Source organism: Pungitius pungitius, chromosome 2, assembly GCF_949316345.1.
Source record: "Pungitius pungitius chromosome 2, fPunPun2.1, whole genome shotgun sequence".
Classification (NCBI taxonomy): Eukaryota; Metazoa; Chordata; class Actinopteri; order Perciformes; family Gasterosteidae; genus Pungitius; species Pungitius pungitius.
In genome coordinates, this window is record NC_084901.1 from 29,760,810 (window position 1) to 29,788,806 (window position 27,997).

Sequence of the window (27,997 nt, forward strand, 5' to 3'; positions counted from 1 at the left end):
TCCCCTCTTGGTGAAATAAATCCACTCTCGTATCGTGAATGAATGATTTTGACCTTTTTCTGAAAACTTATAACTGATAACTTTTAAGAACGACTTTCTCGGTGACACTGAGTTTTTTGTTGCTGCTGAATGACAAACACCACAGGCTGACATCACCATCAGGGTCTGAGAGGTCCTCAGATCTGCGCGTCAGTTTGCGTTTGTCTTCTTATGTTGGTTGGTATGTGTGTGTGTGTGTGTGTGTGTGCCACTGCTGCAGTTTTCAGTGAAGCATGTATTAACATGGGACTAAAGGGGGGGGGGGGGGGTTCGGCGCGGGCATGTGTCTATGTCGGGGATGGGGGGGCAATACGTGTCTACGTGTGTGATTGACGTCACGGACGCCCACTCATTTCCATCTCTTCAGCGTGCGCGCAGAGAATAGATGCATCCAGCTCTTCTCCCCTGCTTGCACCCTCCCTCCTCCTCCTCCTCCTCCTCCTCCTCCTCCCATTCACTCGTTCTCGCACCCTCCCGTGAGGCGCAGCCAGCTTCGCAGATAAACGTCGAACAACACAAACAGTTCGTGGCATCCAGACAGCAATCCTCTCCGAGGGGGCGTTTCAGACATCCTCGGGCCACAGAACATCTGCTCGTTTCCGGGCGTCACTGAGGTCCGGTCAGCGGGGAAGACTTGAGACTTTAGACGACGTGAACGTGTATACCTGTTGGTAACTTACTTTTTGTCCGTGCACACATACGCATGCGCAGTCGTGCCTGCGTGTGACGCTCTTTACAGAAAACAATTGCTCATCCAAATTCACACAGCTGGTATCCTTGGTGACAACAGGACATCATCTAAATCAATTCCGCGTAAAAAGGTCATCCTCACCTTTGCGCACAAACACACATACACACAGGTGCGCACACAGCGTGGGTGGGAGAGTGCGCTGCTGTGCGTGTGCGAGCCAACGCGCACACTCTTTCACACACACACACACACACACACACACACACACTCATCCACCCCACCCTGCGTTTGTGCCAGACCCAAGCCGTGGGGATGTGAATGGATGTGAATGGATGAGAGGACGCGGGGAGGGGAATGGGAGTGCGTGGGATGAGTAAGAGATGTGCGTGTTTAAAAAAAGGAAATATGGGCTATTTTAGTCCATTTATCATAACACGTCAGAGAGTTTGAGAGGACAGAATGAGCGCGCACACTGGGGGCGTTGCGCAAAGCTTTAGGGCACAACTCCCCTGCGATTATTAGACGGTGAAAAACAAACAGAAATAGAGGAGACAGGCAGACTGGCAGGTGGTCAGATGGACAGATACGCGGACAGACACACGTCCAGGTCAGACAGCAGGCGCGTGACAAGATAAAGCAATATTAGAGTAATTAGCTCTTTGGGGTCAGAATTCCTTTAGAATGGGGGGGGGGGGGGGGGGGGGGTTGTGTCCGCTTGCACGCCGATTGAAGCTTCGCAGCGCGTCATATGGTTCATCACAGCAGACCAATAATAATAATAATAATACCCAAAGACGCTCAACAATGGAACACAACCAGACAAAAAAAGAAAGAGAAACGACCGCATAAAAGAAAAAGAAACTAAAATCAAAATAAACCACCGAAGAAACTTTCTGTTTGATCCATAATACATTTCCAAGTTGGTAACCCCCATCAATAAATCTCACAAAGAAGGATGTCCAGTGAGCATCTTAATCGAACCGTCGGTTTGAAACTTTGAATATATATATGTGTGTTTTCTTTTAATCCTTTTCTTTATTTGAAAGGCATTGAGGGATCCACTTTCGAGGAGCCTTTTTTTTTATGTTGAAGCCTGTGTGATCTATCTTCTATTATTCATTGATTACACCTAATGCGTGTCCCAAGAGGAGGGGGGGGGGGGGTAACTCTGAATGGATCGGATGGTATAATGCGTGAGGTTGATCAAAGCTCCTCTGTGTTTGTTTACACGAGTGAGCACGACACAAGGTCGCCATCTAGCGGTGGCTCGGCGCCACGGCGCTCAGCACGCACAATACAAAAATATCGACAAAATGGAGCCCGTTGCTCGGCCATGACAATGCAGGTCAGAGGGCCGCAAACCGCTGCACCGAAAAGCGAAAGAACCGCCGTGATGTGCGGGGAATACCGGCAATGACTCGTAGGTAGAAGAGCGCTCATAGGCGCTTGTTGGAATCATGATAAAAAAGGTTTTTCTGAGGTCATAATCGAATCCTTTTCATATATTGCTGTCACAGAGAGGAGGCTGTTAGAGGAAGATTTTAAACCTATGATCCAAAAGTAGAAGAAGTTAACCTGCGTATTTTGATGGACATCAAGTGAACTTTGGTCCTCAGCTAACAATCACATCCACATTCACACACTGCCAATGCTGGAGCCCAAGTGCACACACACACACACACACACACACACTCCAAGCTGAGGAAAAGTAGACCCATTCCTGCTTCGTTTGCTTAATAAACTACTTAGATTTATACCCAAACATGAACTGATTGATGCATGCAGATTTCATGGAGCACTCCTTATGACATATGGCTCCCGAATAAAAAAAACTCGCTATTTTGAGTGTTGAGGTGAATGTAGGTCACAGTGCTTGTGCTCGAGTTCACGTAAAGTTAAAACCGAACCGTGTGATGCCTGGTGAAGATCAAGTCCATCCACTCTCTGAGTTCAGGGCATCTGCACTTTCACTCTCCTGATGACTGCAACTTTGGCTCCAGCTGAGTCCTTTTACTTCAGTCATTCACAGGAGGGGTGAATCATTCTTTAGGGAGGAATGAATGTCTCCCGGTGAGATACAGAGTCCTCGTTTGGGGAGCACTGTCCCAACGGTAGTCGCTGACCTTGACATGGATCTGTGGGATCGATCCCTAAAGGTTTAGAATCAGAGATTAAGCAGCCCGCTACGGTCAAGACTTTGGAGGATCAACACTGTGTCCTCAGAGGAGAGATTGGATTTGTCAACAGTGACATTACTTCACAGCCAGGTCTCATGTAGCCCACAGGGTCACAGCGGTTGCATGTGATGAAATGAACGGAACCGGAAGAGTCCAAGTGACACCTTGCCCCATAGAGAAACACTAAAGAGATCTCTTGTGGCGTAATGATCGATGCATTAGAAGTAGGTTGAGTGCAGGATTAAAGCGTCACATTTTCAAAGCCAGTGATTGTTGCATCCCCTCTGGCTTTTCCTGCAGCCAGAGGCTGCCCCCCCCCCCCCGGAGAGGTTGGCTGCAGTTAAGGCCTGATTGCAAATCACCTTTTAAGCATCGTGGTGTGAACGTGGAGATTCCCCAACTTCCATTGCTCTTTTTCTCCCTTAGAAGAAACAAACTCATGACACATTATATCGAGGAAAATTCCCAGGACTTGTTTTTATTAAGAGAATTTCAGAACATAAGAGTGGGACCAGACACCTGCAATTTGTCAGAGAGGGTTTCCAAATTTGATTGTTTTTAGAAAAGCTGACGTGACAGCGTAGATGGAGCGGGAGCCGTTTCACACGCAGGGTCGTCTAGGAGACGGGTCAGAGGCAATCGCTGAACCCGGAATGTTTCACATGTTCGTCTTCCTCTTTCTTATGGACAACACGCTTTTTTTTTTTTAATCACGAGTTCAATGAAAAAAAAGAAGAAAAAAAAGAAGAAAAAAAACCCAAAGAGACAGAAGCAAAAGGGAACTCGCTGAACATTTAGAGGCCTAAAAGAATCAGCCATCGACATGGCTGAACCGTTATTATAACATGGATAAAAGGCTGAACTGTAGGGGGTCTAATCTGTGGAGGATGAAGAGGGGAGGAGGGGAAAATGGGGGCGAGGAGGAGAAACACAGAGAACACAACTCACGACGTAGCCAATCCGGCAGGGGGTGGGGGGGGACGACGACGCACTTTCTACACCAAAACAAGCCTTCGACAATCATGAAATGCCATTTAAAAAAGATTTTAGTGTGTTCATCTTGCTTGTAGACACTTGATATGACCACTGCATAATCAGCTTTGCTTTTTGTGCTAAAAATCTGTACGGATACTTATAAAATCATTGATAAAAATATTCCTCTGTTAACAATACGCCTTGGAGGGAAACCGTGTGAGAGACTTGGGGGGGGGGGGGGGGGGGGGGGGCTGGCTGGTTGGTGGGGCGGTGGTTTGGGATTCGGGGATTGTAGAGGACTAGGAAGCTTGGGCAGTGGTGCTACTCGGACTTGGCCTCCTCCTTGGCCTCCTCGGGGGCTGCCTCCACCTGCGGGAGAGAGCAGAAAGGTCAAGGTCAGGGTCGCCCGAGACGCCGCCTCCCCCCACCCCCCCCCCAGGCGTCTCTCTCGTCGAGTCCACCCACCTCGTTGGTCTTGGCGTCTCCGTTCTCAGAGTGGTTTTCCTCGTTGGCCTCGGCCTCTGCGTTCTCCTTCGCCTTCTTGGTCTTCTTGTCCTCCTTCTTGTCGATCACGACCTTTTCTTTCTGCGGGGGGGGGGGGGGGGGGGGGGCAACACGAGCTGCCGTTAGCGGGGTCTCACGCCCTCCGGGGTCTTTAGCCTTGGGGGGCGGATCTGGAGACGCTCTTACCTTTGCTGCCTTCTTGGCCTTTGGCTCTGCCTTGGCCGGGACCGGTCTCTGCGATGGGGAAGAGCGAGGTTGGTTAAGGAGATTCACAGGTTGCTTTTTTTAAGAGTTTAGTATTTTAAAAGTCACTCGAAATGTTCCCGACAACGGAACCTCTTTAACACAGACATCGTCTGAGCGTTTAAAACAGATATATCTGCCTCTAACTGGGTTAAATACAGGTAATTATACAATATTGACATAGTGAAAGATAATCATTCTGAAGCCCTCTATTATTATCTGTTGTTTTTCATGTCTTGAAGCAGCTCTACTCTATAATGGCAGAAACCTTTCTAATTCATGTTTTATCCTAACAATAACACATCGATATTATCTTCACCATAGTGCCTATGACTTAATTACTATACAATTCAGGACTTGAATAACCGAAAGCGCTTATTAAGCTTAATATTGTAAAAATGACATGTTTTGAAGTTTGTTATTCTCAGGAATCAAATTAAAGTATTTAATTTAGAAGAAAACATGTTTCTCTAAGTGTTTTTTCCCTTAAAAACTAAATATCGCATTATTTAATTGGCTATACGTGCGTGCAGCTACTTTTAAGCGTTCTACCGCGGTTGACATGTTTACCGAGCAAAAACACAAATGAGTTTCTCCGTGCGTCTTCTTACCGATGATAACCGGGCTGATCTCCTCTGGGGCTGAAACACAACAAACACCGTTATTTGGTTTTGGGCTACATTCAAGACACCAGCATTAGAATTCAACAATAGTTGTTTTTTTGTTTATTTAGGCCCCACATAGTGCTTTAAATTCTATTTTAATAACTTGCGTGTGGTGTTTCTTAATGGGCACCCATCTCACCTCCTCCCTTTCTCCTCCATCCGTCACTGGTGTCTGAAAAACAAAAATGCAGCAGATTGAAAATAAAATAGCAATACTAAGAGTTTAAATGGTGTTTGTACAAACTAAGAAAAGTTGTTAAATTCTTCAACCGCATATTACGAACAATTATAGACCTGCTGAAAAAACTTTTTGCTCCGGCGCCCATATAAAATGTTATGTCCCATACAGGTCATTTTAAAGGCTCATAGCCCAGGAGCGATGTGGTGATGCACGGTTTCAGTCATGGGCTGCAAGGACTCCGCCGTGCGGGCCTCTGGAGCCCCATTTCTGAGGGCCCGGCCACTGTTTTCCCCCCCTTTCACTCCCCCATCTCTTTCTCTCATTGACTGCATGAAGCTCAGATTTGAAAGCTGGCGCGGGAGTCTGTGAGAAGGGGGAGGGACCTGGCTGCTGCTCACCCGCGCCACCGGGCGGCAGAGCCGCGCCACCGCAGCCATTCGGGACTATGAACAAAGAGAGAAAATATACAATTTTATCGAAACGCGACGGCGAGTGCGGGCTTTTGTGGTCGAAATGCAAAGTGTGGGCACTGAAGCATTTTCTCCGGGCACTTTTCGCCGGTTTGGTGTCGAATTGGCGATACGCGGAGCGCTTGTTCTCGGTGGGGTCGGCGACGAAGGTGGACAAGAGCTGCAAAGCATGGCTGCTGCTTGTGCTTTAACTGCATGGAGACCGAGAGAGACTTCTGACTCCCCAAAGGACAGCGGCTGGTGCGAGGAAACGCGATTTAAAGGCCGTGTCTGGGCGGGAAAATATTCATTCTAACGCATAAAAAATGTACATTATATCTAGAAAATAGGCAAAAATTACCAGCGATATATAACGGTTATATACGTTATAATTAAGTAATGTCTTAGAGGGATGTCTTCACAATCGTTTGCAATGCACACACACACAGCCTATATCCCCCTCAAACTATCGGGACCTTTGAGAATACGTACCTTTCTCTTAGGCATGTTGATCTCTTGGAGGTGTTGTCACGAATACAACTAAAAACTGTTTTTCTCAGTGGTTTCGCTGCATGTGAAGACGAGCGTCTCCCTTATGCTCGGCAGTGTAGTAAACACACTGGAACAGAGAGGCGAGTGGTTGAATGGGGGGAGGGGTGCGGCTAAAGGCATGATTGATAGGCTCCCGGCCAATCAGGTGACGCCATTCGGGGCTGCAGAACACTTGGAATTTTTTGGAGCCGGTGGTGTTTGTGAGGTCTGTGCGAATGGCTTCTTCCCTATCCTGCAGGGGGGAGACGAGGGGAAGCCTGCGGGAGCGAGAAGGGCTGCGCGGGAGGACATGTTACCCGTCGCGCGGGGTGCGTTACAGTGAGAGGGGGAGGGGGGGGGGGGGGGTCGCTCTACAGGCCCGGCGGCCGACCCGCCATCAGACCCCCCCCCCCCCCCAAGCCCCAGTGTGAAGCCATTCATCCCCGCTGGCCCGTCTGAAATCCAATGCCTCGCGTCGGCCAGCGGGGAGAAAAAGTCACCATAAATTGACTTCGTGTTCGAGTCCAACATGGCGCCCTGTCTTCTCCGACACATTTTTTTTTTTGTTTGTCAGTCGGCTTTCCCTTAAATTCATCACAGCGGAGCCTCGTGCCGTCTGCTCCAGACGCCTGTAGGGGGCCTCCGAAGCCCGCGCGACGAGGCGGCGGCTCGGGACGGCGCTCTGCTGAACGAGGCCGGGCTGCTCGTGACACGAAAGGCCCCACAAAGTGTTTCCCAAATAACAGCAGCGCATCTTTGTCGGGGTTTTTTTTGGGTGGCCATGCAAGGCACACCTGCAACGGTGCACGTGCGTACTGTTGTAAAGGGGGTCGTTGGGGGGGGGGGGGGGGGGCTATATCGAATTGCTGGTTTGAAGAAAATGGAGGGAGATGCTGAAAATGATCAGGCAATATCACCCTGTTGTTTTGTCATCATTGTGGGCCCCATAAATGGGTCTCCGCGTGCGTGTGCGTGAGCGCGCGCCCTCCGGCTCTACACAGAGAGAGAGAGAGAGAGAGAATGGGGGCAGAGCACAGAAGCGGAGGAGGAATGTAAAACCTCCATCCAGAGCCGAGAGCAGCAGCCTTTGCGCAGATAGTCTGCGCCGCCTTCAACAGACGCACCGCGGGCCCGCCGGAGGAGGGAGGAAGTTCATCGCCATCGTCTCCGTGCTTGTTTCTCGTCCCGATCCGACCCGCGAAGAGTCTGCGACCGCACCGGACTCGTGTCGGCACCAGGGATTAAAACATGGTGATCAAAGTGTACATCGCCTCGTCCTCCGGATCCACTTCGGTAAGCGATGAAGGAAGAGTGGTGTTGTGATGTGGAGCCATCTGCAGCATCCAGCGCGTGTTAGACTATAATGTTATAGCAAAAAAAAAAGAAAATATGCGAGCTGAACTTTCATTGAACTCACTAACTGATGTTCGTCCGCCTGTCTTCCTCCATAAACATGCTGACTCATGAACAAACACCGTCTGAGGGTCTCATTCTTCCTCCTTCTCTCTCTCTTTCTCTCTTTCTCTTTCTGTCTTTGCCTTCTTTTAACTTTCCGACAGTTCTAATGTTCCTTCCTGGTGGTCTGCAGCAGGGTTTCCTCAATTCACAGCTCAGTGTTTGTGCAGCTCAAACCAGGCTGACAAACTGCACACACAATCCGTACATGTAATATATTTGAATGCAATTCATTTAAAAAAAAGGCCCTGTTCAGTCACCAGGAGCCACCCAGCAGCCTCGGCACACCGCTCTGTTTGCCAGAGGAGTCCTACTTATTGCCATCAGTGCCCACCCTGCAGCCCAGAGCACCACAGGCGTCATTCATGCCCATTTGCTCCATCGTGGAGTGGGAGGACGGTGTTGCAATTCTCCGGGGATCCATCTTTGCCCCCAGGAACACTTGCACTCTGTTCCTTGGTGGTCTTGATTTGTGGGGAATGTGCGACTTAAGCTTAAATTCTGCGTTATTAAATACATTTAGCGTTTTAGCGTTGTCATGCTTCTCCACAAAATCAACGATATTGCTAGCGGTTGCCGCGTTGAGTGTGTCACAGTCCTGGAACTCCCTCGAAACATTTCACGGTGAGCGATTGAAAGCCGGCGTAAAAGCCTTTGAATCAAAAGCCCTCCCCGAAGGGACTAAAATGAATGTGTCTTGACACATTAAGGAGGCTTTCTGCTCATTGAGCAGCAGGCCTTCACAGATCCCACACAGAGGTGGAACAACACGTGTCCGTTTCTTTCTTTCCTCCCAGCCGGACAGCTATTCCAGTGTTGCAGGACAGGAGCTTCCTGTCACTCAGAGCCGTGGCATGTCTTGCAACAGACACATTGCCTCATTGATTTGTCTTCAGTAGTAATCGGTGCACGGACTCTTTGTCTCCAGTCTACGTCTCCTGTTACCGTCGAGGGGAAGAACAAGAATAAGGCTGCTATCTGACATCAACACTTTGTGCCTGCTTTTACCTGATCCCCTTTGCTATGGTAACCGTTTTCTCTGGATGAGCGTAGACTCGGGAGAGGCTGTGGATCAACCCGCCTTTAACTGGGCCAGCCGTCCAGTAAAAAGAGACATCGGGCTAGTCGCTAGAATGCGGCCCGTAAAGACTTGACTTACGAGTAACCACAAAACAATGTGATAGCATTTTACCACTCTGAATCTCATCCGTCTAGTTCGCCATGGGGTGTGAGTGAAGCCACAGCCAAAACGGACAGACTGGTGGGAGTAGTTGGTTTTATTTTTAAAGCTACACTGAGAAAACGATTGCATATCAGAGAAAGAGAGAAAGAGCGAGTGTAAAGTTAGCCACTTTACACTCTCTCTTATTTCAATAATTGACAGCTTGGCCCTCCCCTGACCTATGACCTCGGACCTTGTATGATCCCTTTCGGATGGTGGCTGAATAAAGGCTGACGTCATCGTCTTCCCATCCCGGAAAAAGTATCAGCATATTTGAGCCATCTGAAGAATGCTGCTGCCAATTCTCCAGAGAGACTACTGTTGTTACCGCAAGTGGCTTTGCAGAAAAACAAAGTCCTGCTACGGACCTAAAGCCTCATGTTGACCTGCCCTGGGACAGACTGAACTACAGAATAACTACATTGATGGGAAATTGACATGCCGTATATTTGAGAGAATGCCACTTCAGTTGTTGTTCTGCCTGCTCCATTGGTCACATCGTAGCCATCGTAGCCAAATTTTGGATAACAAATATCAGTATTTTCTATTTGAATTCATGTAAATTCTCGCATGCAAATCCACACCTGTAGCGGTGCATCTAGCGCGCATATAGAGCACCAACTGACGCTGGATTAACACCCGCACAGCCCATTTCCCCCCCCCCCCGCTTCGCTTCCTGTACTACAGTCACACTATTATACAATGTCCTTATTGCCACTTTAAATGTACTAAGGATCCGTAGTTGGGAACGTTTTTTTTCCCTTGTTTGTGCAGCCACAGTTCACCGCCAACTCCTCCGCCCCCAAATTCAGATCCGCTGCTCTCAATCCACTGTTGGTTTGACATTGCAGACAGTGAGTTAGTCTTTGTAAAAAAAGGACATTTTATGGCATTTTGAGCACCAGTGCAAGGCTCTTTTCCTTTTCCTGACGATGTTGTCACGCTCACGCTCAAGATCGGGTGGAGGCTACTGTTGAAGTCCCACTAGGCGTCCAATCGCGATCTCGCCGAGACCTTTATCCTTAACGAGCGCACACAGGGCCTGTGGCTGTGGATTTAGTCTGCTGCACCTCAGGTCCATTAGAAATGTCAATTAGCCTTCTCGGTGAGGGAGGCCTGACGACCGGCACTCTTTTCCTCTTACACGTGAGGCCGTTGCACACAAATTGATCCCAGAGTGGGCATTACTGATTGAATTGGTTTCCACCGCATTGACCCAGGCCTTTGTTTCTAGATACAGGGCTCGGAGGTCAATGTCCGTCGTGGCCTGGCGGCTGCTAGTGACCGGGTCCCGCTTTTATTTCAGGGATTGATTAGTTCTAAATCTGATCAGTCCTATCGAGATCCCTCGCATGGTGATAATGAGGATGTGGGATGTAAACCAAAGAGCATATGCCCCCTCCACATCTGTAATCTACCTATTTCCTTTGTTTCCAATCTGAAAACCAATATAGATCTATTCAACAATAGATATATTCTGCCTCAGCAGTACTTTCAAGTCTTAAATCTATTCATATTGATGTTTCCTACTTGACACTGAATCCCCAATGACTGCTGCCCTTCTCAGATGGGTGTTGGTGTGAGGACACACAAGTAGAGTGACAGGTCGGTTATGTACATGTTCCTGTACCGGAGTAGTCAAATCTAAAAATGTACCCTGTGATGTAGGAGTTCACAGTCACGCTGATGAATCCTGATGGGGATTCGTTTCAGAGCTATTTGGTTTATAACAGGCAAAAAAAAAGAGTTGTTTGGGAATCGGCCAATTAGTGACGATGCAGAGATATTTCAAAAGGATGAGTAAGAAATTTGACCTAATAGGGAAAGTCAGGGGAGGGGTCACTGCCCACGTCCCCGTCCAGACAAAAGCAACAAGACCGAGACAACGTCTCACCCGCCTTTGCATTGTGTCCTTCAATCTCAATTAATATTTGCATAGCTAGCTATATTGTGAGAGGGAAAAGGCTCCTATGGAAACCGAGCCTCTGGCCCTGCCTGCTGGTCCTCTGCCGCTCTGACTCACTCTGCTGTTTATCTGTTTATTAGGAGTAATCTATCATTTCTGAGGGACAGATAAGGAGTGAAAGGGCAGCATGACAAGAGACGTTTTTCGTTTTACATCACACTCAAAGGCAGGGCCCTCCTTTTTTCTTCCTTTTTCATAAAAATGCCCAAGAGGCTCACTAATGATTAAAAAAAGGGAAAAGCTGGGAACTCCCACTGTGCAATTAGAGTTGGGGGCAGATGGCACGAGTCCAGTCTGCCCGACAAATTAATTTCCCTTGGCAACATCACAATGCAGGCTTCTTGGGCAATGGCCAAAATGCACCAAGGGAAAAGAGAAAAAGAGGGGAAAGCCGATTGTTGTGCTCAACCTGTCGCTTTTCTCAATTTAGCATAAAGTTTTGGCCTTTGCAGTGCGACTGCTGTTAAATGATTCAGCTTGTGCCACGGCTAATCTGCCGGCATATTCATTGCGCTCATTTCTGAGCCTATGGGTTGTTTCAGCAGATCCACCTGTCACGTCTGAACATGATGGAGGAGGGAGGAGCCCTCGCACAGAAGTGTCACGACTGACGTCCAGCCAGTGAATAGATTATATCGCACAGAACCTTGCCCTCCTTCAACCAGGAAGTTGGCTTGGTTTGCTTTTAGCTGTGTGTGTGTGTGTGTGGTGGGGGGGTGCATGTGCGGCTGAGGCTAGTTGTGTCTGTGTGTCTCCTGGCAGCAGGCCTTATTTGGCTTGTGTTCGACCGGTTACTCCTCTGGAGTCCCAGAGGAGTGCTGGTTTCCGTCTGGCCTTGTAGGGCCATCTTCCCTCTTACACAGACCCATCGAGCCCTCGTTGGGCCACAATTTTAATTTATTAAAACTGCACACACACTTCCATATAGATGGAGGCCGAAGCAGGAGCAAACACCTTTTGATCCCTTCTAGCTGCCTTGTCACCTCGCTGTGGGACAGAACTGTCAACCCGTGCCAGTGCACTTTGAAGGAGGCGAGATCCAACAGCACGTTCCAAATAAGATATTCCTTTATTAGTCCCAAAATGGGCCAATTCACAGGATCGCGGCAGCTAAGTGGACACAAGACACATACAAAAACAGAGACAAGAGCAGCAGTAATAAGATATAATAATAATAATAATAAAAGACAAAAATTAAAAAGGAGTGCAAAAAACCCACTAACTAAATATACCAGGAACTAAATAAATATAAAAAATATGTACACACAGTCTATTACAGTCGTTATTGCACTGTGTCATTTGTATTGCACATATACTTTAGTGTTGTTTGGTGTTGGTCCAGCGATTCATGTTCTGTGGTTCAACGGGTGCACAGTTGGTTGTGCGGCCCGACAGCAGCAGGAAGGAAGGACCTGCGGTACCTCTGCTGGCTGAAGGAGCTGTGCAGAGCTTTGCTGGGCGTCCACCACAGAGTGGGAGGTGTTGCTCTTCAGGGATGATAGATACATTTCTCTTTACTGCTGGGTCATAGATTATCTGCTTCCTCTTAGTTGACAAGCCTGTAGTCTTGCATAAAGCAGTAGTGGCTATTTTCTTTCGAAAGAGTACTAAATGGGACTCGTGTTTAATATAGTGGTGTGCCAAATAATACAGAATGGCCTTATTGTGAGAAAAAGATATTCACATCTGTGTGCAAATCCCAGATGATTAGAGAGACATCGTCTCCTACGCGTGGACGGTGTAAAAATGTGTTCAAAATTGGAAGCCCGGTTTGGGGTTATTCTGCACAACTTCTAACTTTCTGGTTGGCCCTAAACTGGCGTTGAGGAGGAGCAGGTCCTCCCAGCGCAACACAAGATCCAATCACATCCAATGTGTGGTTTCCTAACATGAAGGTAGACATAACGAACAAAGCCTGAGTGTTGTATGGTGCTTGGTGCGTCTCCCTCATCCTCATCACATCTGTGTCCGCCCGGTGGGCACATTCTGCTTTTGCCCTTTGACCTTGCACTCCTCAACCAGGACAAGACAGTGACTCCCTAAATGAGCACTATGAAGATTATTACTATCAACGGCCAGCACTTCTGTGAGGAACATGCTCACTTTAATCCATTAAAATGACAGGCTTTGACATCTGTCAGATCAGTCGAAGTATATTAGTGTCACAAATGCTTTTGAAATGGTTCCATTTTCAACCACATTGGGCGGAGGACGGTCTTGGGAGTTGCCGTCCTCCTCTCTTTGTGGAAGATAAGAGACAATCCGTCCCGGCTCAGGCCTGCCGGGGGAAGCCCCTCTTCAAACCTCTGGTTGTATCACTTCGCTCACCCGTCAGCGAAGGACTGGTGACTCGAGATCTCTGCAGACAGACAGAAGTCCAATGAACACAAGTTTCCTCACAGCGCTGGAATTTAACGCGCGTCTTAACTGGCAACTTCCTCTCTGTCCCTGTGTCTCATCTGCACCCCCCCCCCACCCCAAACCCTCCCCTCCCCAACCCACGCACGCAGATTAAGAAGCAGCAGCAGGACGTGATGGGCTTTCTGGCGGCCAATAAGATTGTGTTCGAAGAGTGCGACATCGCGGCCAACGAGGACAACAGGAAGTGGATGAGGGAGAACGTCCCGGAGGAGGCCAGGCCCACCGCGGGGAACCCTCTCCCCCCACAGATATTCAACGAAAGCCAATACTGCGGGGTGAGTCACGTGAAATAATGTCACATGATGAAAACACGGTACCACTCTGAAGGGTTACACACAGAGCTCATCGCATCCTCATCCTCATCCTCATCCTCATCACCATCATCATCATCATCATCATACAGATTCAGCTCTCTTGCCGTTTTAAGTATCCTTAATGTTAAATGTTAATCAGATCGCTGTGTGTCATGTGAAAGGTGTCCTGCGTGGTGACAAAGCTACTGAGAATGTTCCCTCAGCTCATTGTTCTGGTTTCATGGGATGCAAATCTGCGGATTAGTTCGGCTCTCACGGCTCTCACCTTTGTCTTTGCTCAGCCAAAAGTAAATTGAGACGAACGCTTAGTTCAAATCAGTGACTAGCAGGGAAAGGTAGTGGTATGTTTAGCAGCTGAGGAGCCTGATATGGCCTTAGTTGGAGGAGAGTTAAATGGTGCTACATTTTTGAAACAGTGATATTGTGTTGGTGTGTATCTTCTAGATTTAGTAAAAAAAAAAAGAAACAAACACATTAGTTATATGCTGATAATGTGCCAATGATGGGTTGTCCCGCTGCCCCATGGCTGCCTTACAATTTTAATAGTATCAAATTTAAGATGTATCTAACATCAACTTATTCTGGCACAGAATTTAAAGGAATGCTTTAGCATAGTAGCTCTAGTCGCAGGTGAAAACTAATATAAGAACTATAGCTTTTCAATTGAACATAAAGCCGAGCAAAGCATAATGACTGGAAATGGAGCCAAACAACTATCCTTGACAGGTGGTTGAGGGTGCGGATTAAACCAGCATGACATTAATTGTTATTTAAAGACCTGGTAGGCAGGTTTCTTTAATGTTTCACAGAGCCAGGGGAGCGGTTTCCCCCCCAAGCTTCCACTCTTTTTGCTTAACGCTGTGGTTAACTTAACCCGCCTTCATGTTTAACCGTTTAGACGGGTATTGATCACATCATCTAACTCCCGGGGGGAAACGCCATGAGCGCGTTTCTCAAAATGTCAAACCGTACCTTTTAAGCATCTTGCGCGGAGCCACGACTACGAGAACTAAACATCTCCAGCTGTGCGGGTGACAGATGGCTAAAAGCGGGAGTGGCTGTATTGAATGTCACAGACAACGACAACAGCATTTCCTGGGATCCTTGCAGCTGTACAGCCCCTTCACAAAGAATCTGTTTAGGTGTGTGCGTGGGGGAGCAAACGTATGTGAAAACAACAGAAGGAGACGAGGCGAGGGATTCAGAACGACAGCGACTGCAGGCGACCCAGCGGTTGAACGGGTGAATGTGTTTGCTTGCGGGTAACAGACACGATGCCCCCCTATCGGATCCACTACGGAAGCCTTTCCCCTGGACAAATAACACCACCCTAACGATGACTAATTCAGAAGGTTCGCCCTCTGGCGCTGATCCCAAGCCTGTTTCGACATTTTCATTCCTCAGGTTGGAGTTGATCAATCTGCATCTGAAGTCCTCTCCGTGTCTTCCTCTCTCTCAGAACTATGAGGCCTTCTTCGACGCAAGAGAAGACAACGCTGTGTATGCCTTCCTGGGTCTGACCGCCCCGCCCGGCTCAAAGGTACACGCTGGCGACCACGCTGCATCCCTACAGCCCCATTGCCTGCATCACCGGCTAACGAGCCTAAATATATATATATATATATATGTATATATATATTCACCCTCACAGTGTGATGTCCGTGGAGAAAACACACATTACATAATACATCTGTTGTAGATGAACCTTACATCCAAGCGGGGCCTCTCCTCCAGCTCCTCTCACTCTCCTGCACACTGGCGCCTCCTCTGTGCCACAACAGGAGCTGCAGGGAGGTGTGCCGGTTACCATAGAAACAGAGGGGTTTTGCTCGGCAGGATGTATATTAACCATTATTCTCCATTTTAATAAAGTGCTCTCTCCCCCTCCCCCCGTGTCTCTCTCTCTGCAGGAGGCCGAGGCTCTAGCGAAGAAAGCCCAGCAGTAGCAGCTTTACACCGTTTTGTACCTGAGTCCTAAACCCAGACCTGAACCTGATCCAGGATGAATACAAGCAACATTTCACTCGGCTTTTTAATGTCATTTACTTTTTTCCCTATTTGTCTGTGTTCTGCTGTGCCTTGTCAGCTGTAGCAAAAGGAGTTGCTAAGGCAGAGCATTATGGGTATGAAACGGCTCTGCTAGCTCTCTTTAACCTCGGCCCGCTAATCCTATTGGCCCAACAAAACGTCAATCAACAACCACAAAAAGCTTCCTTTTTGAGAACACATCGTCAGACACATCTAAATGTACACACTTTTTAAAGTTGTTTTCACTGAGGCATCATTTGGTCAACAGGACATCATCCAGAAAACATTATAATGCATTTCACTAGACGGGTTCAGTTAGAAAAAGACTAATCTGTCAAATCCCGGAAACGCGTTTAGCTCCTGCCAATCACGTCATCGCCAAACCTGCAGCACCTTCTGTAAAAGTGATTGACTACAATCCTATTGTTTTTATTTACCTCATACGGTCTTAATGCTGTTTTAATAGCAAACCTTTTTCTAAGAGATGATATTGTTTAAAAAATGGAAAAGCATGCCAAAATTACAAGCCTGCATACACAGAGGGATGTGACATTTTTTTAATTTACTGTTTGGATCGCTGTTTTGTCAGCGGCATCCTGTTTCACATTGTGTTGGTAATCCCTGTGTTACACAATCTTCTTTGAAATAAAATAAAGACAAGACTGCCAATAAAACTGCAGGCCGGACTCTTAGTACTCCTTGGTGCTTGTTGTGACAAAGTCAAACAAATCTGCTTTGTCACAGGTTTTCTTTACAATTGTAAATGACTTTAGATATTTGGTGTAAAGTGATATTTGGTGACTTCCTTGTCCTGTTTGTGTGGCAACATTGTGGGAGGGAAAGGGCGATTTGTCTCATGGTGCACATAAGTCACTAAGAGTGAAGTCACTAAGAGTGACTTATGTGCACCAGTTATTCCCCAGAACATCATCAAACCGCATAACCTGCTTCCAAGAAGCTTTTTTTCTTGGTATATCTTTTAAATATTTCCCAGATTATGATATTTCTACTCCCACATGTTTCAGTAAAATAATTTGTATGGAATCTAAAACACCTTTTTGTGACAGCTTTGGCTTTTCAGATCAAGTCTTTACACAAGATAACACAATAACCATATACGTGAAAACAATAAAATAAATACAATAAAATTGCAATACAAAAATCACCCACTTACTGGAATCCCAGCTCCCTTTGTGACTTATACTTTGATAACAGTGTATTATTCTTAAAGAGACAAACCATTAGTTGATCAAAATATTACTCATGAAGTACCTAAGAGCCACAACTCAAGTGTGTTGCTTGTATCCATCCCACACATGACGCATTGGTGATCGAACTAGTGTTCATATCGTTTCCTTCCCTTCTCCATTGATCACCTCAGGACCCCTCAGATTTATCTTTTGACCCTTCAGGGGGGTCCCACCCTTAGGTCAAGCTATGTAACTGTACATAAAGTACATCAAACTTACTTATGTTCCCACCTGTGCTTCAGGATGAACTTAATAATACAAAAATAAATAATAGTTTTTACTTTAAAAACTTTCAGCAATACTGATAAACTTATACGTAAAAAGGATCTTTTATGTAGGACTTGTACTTGCAATGTAGTATTTTTAGCTGTTGTGTTGGTACTTTTAAATCGTTTTTCAGCCTCAGTATACATTTCCTGTCCTCTTTTCTCTAAACTGGGATTTTCATTCGCAGTCTAATAAAGGAAGTAACCGGTGGGGGCCCCCTCGTAGTTGCAGAAGTGAAACAAGCCAGTAGACCTTAACAACAACCCATGCAATGAGACCTGCCATTAGCAGCCAAGAGCCGCATTCAAAAGGCTGCAAAAAGAGACGGAGAATAGGAGGACGGTCGCGGTGTGCCATGTTGGCCGAAGCTTTCCTCAGAGTGCTGCATTACAGGGAGGACAGAGCGCTGGGCTCTTCTCCCCAGCCGGCCACTTTGCAGGCACACGCTGCGGATCGGTCCCACGTCCTTCTCTCCGACTCCACAGACCTACAGACTGATTCAGCTAACCGAGGTGAGCGGCCTGAGAAGAAAAAACATCCGAACCTTGTCATGTTTTAACTTTCCAAAACTGGTACAACACAAATACTTTTAGCAAAATCTTCTTCCTTTGTCCTTTTAGGATCTCTCTAATGCTTTCATGCCACAAAGTACAGTTTACTTTCTGTTAGCAGGTCCCACCAAGGTGGAACTAGGCCGCGCTCGATGCCGGGGACTAAACGTGGCGCCTGAAGGTCCTGTAGGCCTCCTAATCCCTGGGTGTCCACCGGTCCTCCCCCTGGACCCTGACTTCATGGTTTGCTTAGACAACTGCAGCCTCCTGGAACAGTATCCGGACGTGCAGGTGGCCACCATTCCCCAGCACGCCCTTTACTCCTCTGCCCCGGAGTCCTGTCGTGTGCCAGAAGGGCCCACCCAACAGGGGCCCCAAGGCGAGCCCCTCCTGTCCATACCAGACCAGGGTTATCTGGCCATGGGGCCCAGTGTGAACATCAGCTTCGATCTGTCCGAGGCAGGTTTGGAGCCTATGTCCAACTCGGTGTTGAATGGGCTGCTGGAGAAGCAGCTGGAGGAGGTGTACATGCAGCACCTGACAGACAACTTGGCTCGATGTGACTCCCACCTGGGAAACAGCCTCCTGCGGGGCCTGGTGCCTCCGCCCCCGCCCGGCAGCAGGCAGCCTCGGGGGCCCGACTCACTGGAGGCCAGTCTGGAACAGGGATCAGGAGGGGACAGCCGCAAGAAGATTAGTTATCCGGGAAACCAGACCTCGGTTCCATGCTCGTCCAACTTCAGCTCTCCTGTCCTGAGGATTTCAGAGGCTGAAACTTATCTGCAATGAGGGATACCGAGCAAATACCAAAAGCAAAAGTATTTTATGTGATGATCACCTAAACCTATATTTACACAATTTCTATGTTTGCTTACTTGGTGAAATGAAACTTAAAATGTTCCTGCTTTCATGTGCCACCTTCTGTTCGGTTTGAGAACTACAGTCTACAGTATTATACTGGTTGAATTCCCTGTAGTGATGTGTGCATGGGTGCATGCAGGGTATTTATTATTTGGAAGTAAAGAATGACCCAGCATCATGTCACTATTTTATTTAGGAATCAATTATTCTGTTTTTATTTGCTAACAATTCTGTTTTTCATATTGTGCTTGGCAAAATATTTCAAGAATTTCTTGGTTTGCAAGTGATGTGTCAGTCACTCAATGATGTTTAGATATACTGTATATTAAATAAATTAAATAGTGGAGTGAAGAGGGTTTATCATATTATCACATACCTTTTTTACAATTTATCTAATTTGAGGCAATAGGTATTTACCTATTTGAAATAATGCTGATTTAGTAAAAGTACTTTATTACCCAGAAGGCTGTGGATACATGATGAACGAAGGCCTCCCTGCAGCCCATCATAGATCAACCTCGAGGAACATTACATTTACACAATATAGAGATCAATAACGACCTCTAACATGGTTTACAAATTATTAAAACCAACCAGAAAAGTCAAATTTACCTTTAAATGAGCAACTGCAAACAAACTTGATGATATTGAATATTGATGGCATACCTCACTATGATACCTATGGAGGAGTGGAATCATGTCCCAGGGTCCAATGTCTTACTTTGTTGCACATCACACAAATCGGTTAGCTAAACATCTCAGTTCCATTTGTTCTGTGGTTCACCATCTTACAAAAAGAGAAAAATACGGGAATTTCTAAATACTTATACTTATGTGGACTCTCACTTTTTTGGGGTAAATTAGAAAAGATTATTTTAAAAGAACATTTAAGTCCTGAATCTCCTTTTTCACCATTAATAAACATTTGATGTGGTTTAGATGATGTTGGTTATGAATATTTTCATGCTTTTCAAGCTCTGCAAAAATATTTTCTCCAATAGGGAAATTGAGGCGAAGGCTTGAGGCTTTAAATAAATCATTATCGTTCTAAATGGTTATTGATTATGTTTTATTAAAAGCCAACAAAAGGACACAAACTAAATGGGTACACATAGGATATGCCATGAATCCGACGGTAATTCCCAGAGCGCACTTTGTTTAATTGGTTATTTATATTATTCTGTGAGCAAGTAGGAACATTTTGAATCACATATTAGTGAATGAGGACCATTGAATGCAGAAAAAGGCACCGATCTCAGCTGTTGAGGCCGGATGCATATGTCTGCATCCTGAACAAAAACTTAGAAACAAGAAATCCAAGATCTTTTCATATTATATTCATATTGAATTAATTATACATATGAGCTTAAAATCAGCAGTGTTGGAGTTAACGAGTGCGGACAAGGCGGAGTAATGACCAAAGCTCTTACACTTTTAAGCAAATCTAACGAAGATCCACAAGCAATTGAATCCAAAGACCAGAATATCTGGATTTACGTTACGCTTTGTTGTTGTTTTACAAATCATGCTGCAGTTTGGTATCCAGCAAGTTCTTCCAAACAAGTCCACCATGAATTGGAACTGTTACACAGCGACATCTTTGACAACCAGAAGGTTTGTTGTCACAGGACACATTTAGGGTGTCTCCACAGAAGGGGTAAACGGAGAAAAGGGTCGGACTGACTGGGCTCTTGAATTGGAGGTGAAAGGGAGTAAAAAAAAATCTTAAACCTGCAAGACACAGCCAGAGGAGGTTAAAGATATTTAGAGATTTAAGATATTCCACTGCAAAAAAAATGTTTTTTTATTTTCTATTTCATTGCCCTGCTGTAAACCATTAAGCTATGATGTTCTTGGCTTCCAATGACTCAATGCTCCTGGACCTCTGGATGCTCACTGTACTGAGATGTCAGCGGCACTGAAACATAAGGAAGACAAATGCTATGAGAATTTGCCTTTCGGCCTCCTCGCCGAAGCAAAGAAGCCCAAAAAAACGAAGAGCAAGCGAGGAAGACGCTTTCTAAGGCGAGTCCCAGTCAGTCAGTGTGTATTTCTTTCAGTGTGCTGAACGGCAGCATGTTAGCATTCGTTAACATCACAGTAATCGTCGAGTACATTCTTTCAACGGGGTATGAAACATCAGACCTCTCTCAAGGGTCAGCACTGTGGAATTTACGTGTTCTCCGTGTGCCGGCACAGGGCTTCCTCCGGGATCGGCTCTTGTTTCCTCCCACACTTCAAATACATGCACATTATTTGCCCGTCTGTTTGCAAGACCAACTTCATGTCCCTCCCGGAAGAGGCATCTCTTTGTTGCTCCTCCTGAGGTTTCTCCACTCTCTTTCCTTTGTGGAGTCGTTACACATCGCAAAACTAGGGTCTAGGGAGAATAGTGCTTTGAAATACATTTCCTTCCTAGAGATTTAGAAGTGTATGTGTGTGTGTGTGTGTTAGTGAATGTTCAGCGCCTCTATAAAAGCAGTGTGAAAAAGCAAACACAATGGAGTCCTTTCATGAACAGTTCTGTAAACCTAAAATAATCTGTGGTGTCTACAGATACGTGGGTGTCATCAGTAATCTGACGATGGGGGTATATCGTCCTTCTGAAACACTCAGAAAGTGATTCAGACCGCCCAAGAGCATGTGTGTGTGTGTGTGTGTGTGTCAGTGTGTGTTTGGTGAGGCTTGTTCTGCTGGTTGGGTACCATTGCTAGCTCAGGGATTCCTGTGCATATTAGTGGCTCCATGGGTCGTGTAGCGTTTTGTTTTGTGTGTGTGTGTGTGTGTGTGTGTATGTGTGCGTTTCTGTCTGTGTTGTTCCCCCTGCCCCCGTACCTCCATAACCCCTTTCCCATTCTCTCTCTCTGTGGTCCCTCTCTATCCTTTTATCCCAGCATGGCAGCAGGATGACCACCCTGTGGACTCTCTCTCTGCTGCTCTCTGCCTTCCTGTTTGGGCCTTCGTGTTCGGCCCCGGCGAAGCCCCACAACCTGCCCCCCTTGCAGGGCTTCAACAACAGCAATGGCAGCCTGTCCGTGGATCTACCCATGGCCCTCAGGGTGTTCAGCGTGGACTATCACCATGTGCAGGCTCCCTTTGAGATTGTGCTGTGGATCATGCTGGCCTCACTGGCCAAGCTGGGTGAGCTTCAGTTCAGCCCTACTGCTCATTTATTAGAAGCCAGATAAGATGCTATAAAATGGGGTTAGATGTTGTTAGAGGGATTTAATCTGAACCGAAGTTGCTTTAGAGTTTTATGTGAGAAGGCACGTTGTACAAAACTACAATAGTTTTTAATGTTGGTTGTGCCACACTTTTTGGATCAAGAAGTACCTGCAGGAACCCAAGCACTTTGGTTAAACCTCTATTTCACCTGCCATGCTCGCAGAGAGGTTTTCCTGCTTATGGGATTTCATTTACTGTATATCTTCAAATGATGCACGGTTATACACATTTAAAGTGTTTTAATTACTGGAGCCCAGCCCCCGATGGCCCCCGAAGGCCTCCAAAAGCCCCCTAAGGTTGGATCCAATTAGCACGATGTGTCTTTTCTTCTCCGTCTCTGACCTCCAGGTTTCCACTGGTCCGGTCGAGTGCCAGCAGTGGTGCCAGAGAGCTGTCTCCTCATCATGGTGGGGCTCCTGGTCGGAGGGGTGATCTACGGCGTCCGCCACTCCGCTCCCCCAACTCTCAGCGCTGATGCTTTTTTCCTTTATCTGCTTCCGCCCATCGTCCTGGACGCAGGGTACTTCCTGCCAGGGAGGCTGTTCTTTGAGAACCTCGGCACCATCCTCTGGTTGGTACACTCTCAGTGTAGTGGATCTGTTTCCAAAATGTGTTGCTCTCATAGCTTTTTCACATATTATTTGTGTTTCAAAAAATACATCTAAATAATTAAGCATCCGTGGAATATATTAAAGATATTAAAGCATTTAGCCGTGTTAGTCAATTTGTTGAATGAAGACTAAGATTTTACCAAAACAAAAATACATTTTTAGCAGACATAAGAGGACAATTAATGGAGACTTTGGTTACACCCTGGTGGTCATCTAGTGTCACTTTTGGGGTCAAATTTATTTTTTAAACTTTGCTGTGCACATCAAGTTAAATTTGGTTTTTGGCACTGGTTGTAGACACACATATTTGATTTTAAAGCTTTGAACGAAGACCCCCTGCGACCCTAATAGGAGGGAGCTTAAATTAACAAAAAAGCAACGGCCTCGCTCCAAGGAGAATTTTTAAATCCCAATGTGGGATGAATAAAGTTAAAAATAAGCTATTTTTCAGATAAAAATGGATCAATAACACTCACAAAGAGAATTATTGGCGGAAGGTCACATCAGCTCTCACTACTTTGTAAATTCCATCTACACCCCGTTGGCTGGTGAGTGTTATCTCTGCAGTGTGTCTAGACTCAGCCAGCGATGGTTTATAAAACAAGGGAGGTCTCACTCTGTATCACCACTTTACAACAGAAAGTGGACTGACTCGAATACACCAACAGAGTGAATCGTCTGGTTCGCTCTTCACCTCTCTCATGCCAGTTGTTTCTTTGATGTCATCTTGAGCCTCTTGCCTGAGAGAGAGCTCGGCCTTTTTTTTTTCCCCCACGGAGCTGCTGATTGTGTACCCGTCTCCAGGTACGCGGTGCTGGGAACCCTGTGGAACGTGTTGGGCATCGGCCTGTCCCTGTACGGCGTGTGCCTGCTGGCCCCCGGCTCCCTGGGAGACATCTCACTGCTCCACTGCCTGCTGTTCGGCTCTCTGATCGCCGCCGTCGACCCCGTGGCCGTGCTCTCGGTCTTCCAAGAGATGCGCGTGAACGAACAGCTCCACGTCTTGGTGTTCGGAGAGTCGCTGCTCAACGACGCCGTCACTGTGGTGAGAGGGGCAAGGTGGTCCCGAAAAAAATCCAATGGAATACCGTTCTCTGGCCATGATGCAGTTCTCTTTCCTCCCAGGTGCTCTACAAGCTGTTTGAGTCTTTCCTTCGCATGCCATCAGTGTCGGGGCTGGATGTGTTGCTGGGGGGCTGCAGGGTATTGGTGGTGGGCCTGGGGGGCCTGTTTGTGGGCCTCTTCTTCGGCCTGATAGCGGCCCTCACCTCAAGGTTCACCTCCGGCGCACAGGTCATTGCCCCGCTCTTTGTGTTCCTTTACTCCTACTTGTCCTACCTGACTTCGGAGATGCTTCACCTTTCCGGGATTATGGCGTGAGTGCCATCAAGCACCAGCTTATCGAGGACCTCATTTTGTAAACGTTTAGGTTGGTGAAATCTTAATTACGTCTGGTATTTCTTTGGCCTATTCTGTGCAGCATTGTTACCTGCGCTGTGACGATGAAGCAGTATGTGGAGGCCAACGTGTCGGAGCGCAGCAACACCAGCATCCAGTACTTCCTGAAGATGTGGAGCAGCGTCAGTGAGACCCTCATCTTCATCTTCCTGGGTGTGTCCACGATACAGGAAGTCCACATGTGGAGCTGGCCCTTCGTCTGCTCCGCGCTGCTGCTCTGCCTCGTCTGGAGGGCCTCAGGTACATTTCATTACATGTCATTCAGCTGACGCTTTTATCCAAAGCCACTTGCAATAAGTGCATTTCAACCATAGGGACACAAACTCAAAAGAACAAAGAAACAACAAAGAGCTATTTCATTAAATTAGCCGATTAACAACTTGCTATAGAAAAGAGCCATTATAAGTACAGTTTAAGTGCTACAATTTGTTAGTGTTTTTAGTCAAGGTACAGTCTGTAGAGTTGTGTCTTTAGTTTGTGGTGGAAGATGTAAAGGCTCTCTGCGGTCCGGATGTCATCAGAGAGCTCATTCCATCATTTCAGAGTCGCGATCTCGCCGAGTGCTTTTCTCTCAGTGAGGGAGGAACAAGCAGCTTGGCAGATGCAAAGCGAAGTGTGCAGGTTGGGATGTAGGGTTTCACCATGTCCCGGATGTAGACTGGACCCGATCCATTCACAGCATGGTATGTGAGAACCAGTGTTTTTTAACTGGATGCGGACAGCCACTGGTAACCATTGAAGAGAACGGAGGAGTGGAGTAGTGTGGGAGAATTTAGAAAGGTTGAAGACCAGTCGAGCTGCTGCATTCTGGATGAGCTTCAGAGGTTGAATGGCGGTAGCAGGGAGACCTGCCAGGAGAGATTTACAATAGTCAAGGTGGGAGATGACAAGAGCCTGAATCAGTACCTTCTGAGTGGAGAGTTGGCTGTCAAGTGTCACACCAAGGTTCCTAGCAGTCAGAGTGGGCGTTAATACAGAATTAACTGTCAGGTCCTGGGTAGAAGAGTCTCGGAAAGAGAAGTAGTTTCGTCTTGTCGGGGTCGATTTTCAGATGGTGAGAGATGTCAGACAGACAGGCAGAGATCCGTGCCGCCACCTGAGTGTCCGAGTGAGGGAAGGAGAGAATTAGTTGAGCGTCATCGACATAGCTGTGGTAGGAGAAACCATGCGAGGGAATGAGAGAGCAGAGAGAGTTGGTGCAAAGAGAGAAGAAGAGGGGTCCCAGGACAGAACCCTGAGGAACTGCAGTAGTAAGAGGTCAAGGTTCTGACACAGATCCTCTCCAAGTTACCCGGTAGGTGCGGCCATTAAGGCAAGATGAGAGAAGGGACAGAGAAGAGCCTGAGACACCCAGTTCCCGGTACAGACAGGACATGTTCTTCCACTAGGGCCAATAATGCTTCGGCCAGAAATTTGAATATAAGTTGAAAAGATATCAACAAAAGTAACATCCTCTGAAGGTGTTCTCCTGCTGACCGCCGTGGTGAACAAGCTCCGGAGGAACACCGTGACCTTCCGAGATCAGTTCATCATTGCCTACGGAGGCATAAGAGGGGCAATCTGCTTTTCCCTCGTCTTCCTGATCGACGACTTCCCAAAGAAAAGACTCTTCATCACCACCACCATTGTGGTCATCCTCTTCACTGTCTTTGTGCAGGTGGGGAGAAAAACGTCTCTCGGGAATTTTAGTAAGACAAAGGAAACGTTTTGTTTTGTTTGTTGAGTAGATTACCGTCTGGTTTCCAGGGGATGACTATTAAGCCTCTAGTAGAGCTGCTGGATGTGAAGAAGGAGAAGAGAGCTTTGCCTTCTGTGAGCGAGGAGATCCACAGCAGGGTGAGGAATGGCAGCAGGTGCTCAGCCTGCATTCTGCTCCGTGAGAAATACAGCACTGTGTATTCAATATAGTGTGTTGTATTCTCAGTCACATCTTAATATTAAATATTCAAATATTCATTCACGTAACACATAATTACATAGTGTTTTTAAAGATTGAATGGATTTTTATGTACATGACATTACTTCGGTGACGTGTTGTCATTCAAAAATATTTTATATATATTGCTGTATAGTATAAGTTATACGTTAAGACAAAAGAAACGTATGAATGAAATTCACATCATGTGTCTCTTTCAGTTCATTGATCACCTGCTGGCAGGAATAGAGGATGTGGTCGGCTACTGGGGGCAGCACTACTGGAAAGAGAAGTTAGTTTTTACTCTTTGTACTTGGAATTTGAGGATTCCCACAAAAATAAGGCCTTGAATGACCGGTAGGTGGCAGCAATGAATGCTCTTCATTTTGTGTGTGTGTCTGTGAGGTTTGAGAAATTCAATGTGAAGTACCTTCGGCGTATCCTGATCCGTGAGGACCACCGGGCTCGCTCCAGCATCCTCAGAGTTTACCAGGAGCTGGAGAGACAGGAGCAGAGGGGAGACGACGAGGCCCCACCACTGTGAGAACACACATTTTTCCCTTTATGTCAGCGACTCAAGGGGTCCTGAAATGATAAATTACAAAGGAAATTGTATCATCATTATGGTTGACACGTTTCCAAATACCAATGAAACTGGAATACATATCAGTTTTTGGCCAAACGAATGCCTCCCTTTTTTAGAGTGGAAGCTCGCGGCCGTCCCCTCCTACCAGAGGAGATGGAAAGCATCAGGTGTATTCTCTCCAGAAACCTACAAAACTTCACCAACAAGGTAAACTCATCAGCGTTCTGATGAAAGGGATCAGTGAGCGTGCACAACGAACTCTTCACCTACTGTTTGGGTTCATGCATGAGTTGTTACTCCAGCAGACACCAGCGTACAGCAGACACACTTTGCACCAGGACGCCAGCCCGGGCCACACAAGGAAGCCCCTTTACAGGCAATGGAAGAGCCTGGAAGAGAGAAGCTCAAATAATGCACAGGTATGTCTTCTTTCCTCAAAAATGTCAACAAAATATAAAAATATCTTTTACTAAATGCTAAGTACTCTCTCTCTGATTTGCCTCAGGTACTTGAAACACCTAATTTGGTTTACCCTCAAAAATGTCACACAAAAACATTTGAAATCGTCTTTAGTTATCATTTCAAAACCAACCGCTCACTAAATGCTCTTGATGATGACTTTATAAGAGTAAATCATCATTTAAGTGACTAAAATGACTTGAATCATGAGATTAACAATTAAGAGAATCTTCCGCTGTGACAGGGGGAGGACGGAGAGTTCAACGACTCTCGCAGAGCGAGATCAGGACTCAGCAGGTCTCACACAGGTACGAGAAAGACATACAAACACACAATCCAACACACGAGCTTCCAGCGCCATCTGTATGCGCATCACAAGACGGTCTCTTGTCTCTCTCCAACACCCTGACCTTTGACCCTGCCAACCACGCGGGGACAATTCTTTTCCTTGGTGGGCCCTGAGCTCACTGCAGCCTCTCTTCTCTTGGCAGTGTGCTCCGCGAGCCCGGGGCGCGTCCTCCTGGACTCGCCGGACCCGGCAGCTCCACCCCAGAGCCGAGGGCCCGCGAATCCGCAGTCGGCCTCTGCCGGAGGGGAGAGCGTCCCCCCGCAACATCCAGCACGTATGGGAGGGACGCCAAAGAAAAAACTTGTCTTTGTACTGGAGGGCGAGAAGCAGCAGTAAAGACAGACTGTGAGAAGGAGTGAGAAGGAGCAGAAATGCAAACCGGTGAATTCAGGGGCTCATATGCAGAGTGTTTTTTTAAGACCAGGCGGTTTCTGCAATTTCACGGATATCTTCCAATTAAAACTTTTAAATGACTCAACATAAATCACCCTCTGGTTTCATAATTTCGACCTTTTGTAATCTCCCTGTTTCACCTCTGCTGGAGGGTCGCTTGCCGGCCTGCGAGCTAATTCGTGGCGTTCATAGTGTAGCAGCCACGTCACTA

At 46.8% G+C, this 27,997-nt stretch overlaps 4 protein-coding genes across 5 annotated transcripts; 3 read left to right on the forward strand and 1 right to left on the reverse strand.

Moving 5' to 3' along the window:
- Positions 1 to 3,365: 3,365 nt before the first annotated feature.
- Positions 3,366 to 6,577, reverse strand: LOC119210648 (non-histone chromosomal protein HMG-14A-like). Its single transcript, XM_037460861.2, has 6 exons — positions 6,417 to 6,577; positions 5,434 to 5,466; positions 5,241 to 5,270; positions 4,573 to 4,620; positions 4,348 to 4,467; positions 3,366 to 4,251 (listed from the first exon to the last, which is right to left on the reverse strand). The coding sequence occupies exons 1-6, from the start codon at positions 6,429 to 6,431 to the stop codon at positions 4,204 to 4,206; spliced, it is 294 nt and encodes a 97-aa protein (XP_037316758.1). The 5' UTR covers positions 6,432 to 6,577; the 3' UTR covers positions 3,366 to 4,203.
- An 864-nt stretch (positions 6,578 to 7,441) lies between these two features.
- sh3bgrl (SH3 domain binding glutamate-rich protein like) lies at positions 7,442 to 16,540 on the forward strand. The gene is made up of 4 exons (XM_037460860.2): positions 7,442 to 7,748; positions 13,609 to 13,794; positions 15,293 to 15,373; positions 15,744 to 16,540. Exons 1-4 carry the CDS (start codon positions 7,704 to 7,706, stop codon positions 15,777 to 15,779), a joined length of 348 nt encoding a protein of 115 aa, XP_037316757.1. The 5' UTR covers positions 7,442 to 7,703; the 3' UTR covers positions 15,780 to 16,540.
- A 1,018-nt stretch (positions 16,541 to 17,558) lies between these two features.
- si:dkey-237j10.2 (uncharacterized protein LOC568721 homolog) lies at positions 17,559 to 19,794 on the forward strand. Of its 2 annotated transcripts, none has more exons than XM_037460857.2 (2): positions 17,559 to 17,890; positions 18,048 to 19,794. In XM_037460857.2, the coding sequence occupies exons 1-2, from the start codon at positions 17,650 to 17,652 to the stop codon at positions 18,716 to 18,718; spliced, it is 912 nt and encodes a 303-aa protein (XP_037316754.2). In that variant the 5' UTR covers positions 17,559 to 17,649; the 3' UTR covers positions 18,719 to 19,794. The 2 variants fall into 2 exon arrangements, with proteins under 2 accessions (XP_037316754.2, XP_037316755.2); XM_037460858.2 differs by having other exon boundaries at positions 18,051 to 19,790.
- A 1,902-nt stretch (positions 19,795 to 21,696) lies between these two features.
- Positions 21,697 to 27,804, forward strand: LOC119210894 (sodium/hydrogen exchanger 2-like). The gene is given in 13 exon segments (XM_062558836.1): positions 21,697 to 21,931; positions 22,364 to 22,586; positions 23,431 to 23,671; positions 23,752 to 24,002; positions 24,107 to 24,324; positions 25,545 to 25,741; positions 25,831 to 25,920; positions 26,221 to 26,291; positions 26,405 to 26,565; positions 26,710 to 26,792; positions 26,888 to 27,004; positions 27,271 to 27,352; positions 27,536 to 27,804. Coding segments are annotated over 13 exon segments (2,163 nt in total). The 3' UTR covers positions 27,730 to 27,804.
- The last annotated feature ends 193 nt before the right edge of the window (positions 27,805 to 27,997 follow it).

What these genes read in the sequence shown, in the direction of transcription:
- LOC119210648 (XM_037460861.2), bottom strand. An exon ending in ATGGAGGAGAAAGGGAGGAG is followed by an intron (nt 5,271 to 5,433) that starts GTGAGATGGGTG and finishes GTTGTGTTTCAG; the next exon opens with CCCCAGAGGAGATCAGCCCG. An exon ending in GAGACGCCAAGACCAACGAG is followed by an intron (nt 4,252 to 4,347) that starts GTGGGTGGACTC and finishes TCTCTCCCGCAG; the next exon opens with GTGGAGGCAGCCCCCGAGGA.
- sh3bgrl (XM_037460860.2), top strand. Translation starts at nt 7,704, where the DNA reads ATGGTGATCAAAGTGTACATCGCCTCGTCCTCCGGATCCACTTCG. An exon ending in CGTCCTCCGGATCCACTTCG is followed by an intron (nt 7,749 to 13,608) that starts GTAAGCGATGAA and finishes CCACGCACGCAG; the next exon opens with ATTAAGAAGCAGCAGCAGGA. An exon ending in ACGAAAGCCAATACTGCGGG is followed by an intron (nt 13,795 to 15,292) that starts GTGAGTCACGTG and finishes CCTCTCTCTCAG; the next exon opens with AACTATGAGGCCTTCTTCGA.
- si:dkey-237j10.2 (XM_037460857.2), top strand. Translation starts at nt 17,650, where the DNA reads ATGAGACCTGCCATTAGCAGCCAAGAGCCGCATTCAAAAGGCTGCAAA. An exon ending in GACTGATTCAGCTAACCGAG is followed by an intron (nt 17,891 to 18,047) that starts GTGAGCGGCCTG and finishes ACTTTCTGTTAG; the next exon opens with CAGGTCCCACCAAGGTGGAA.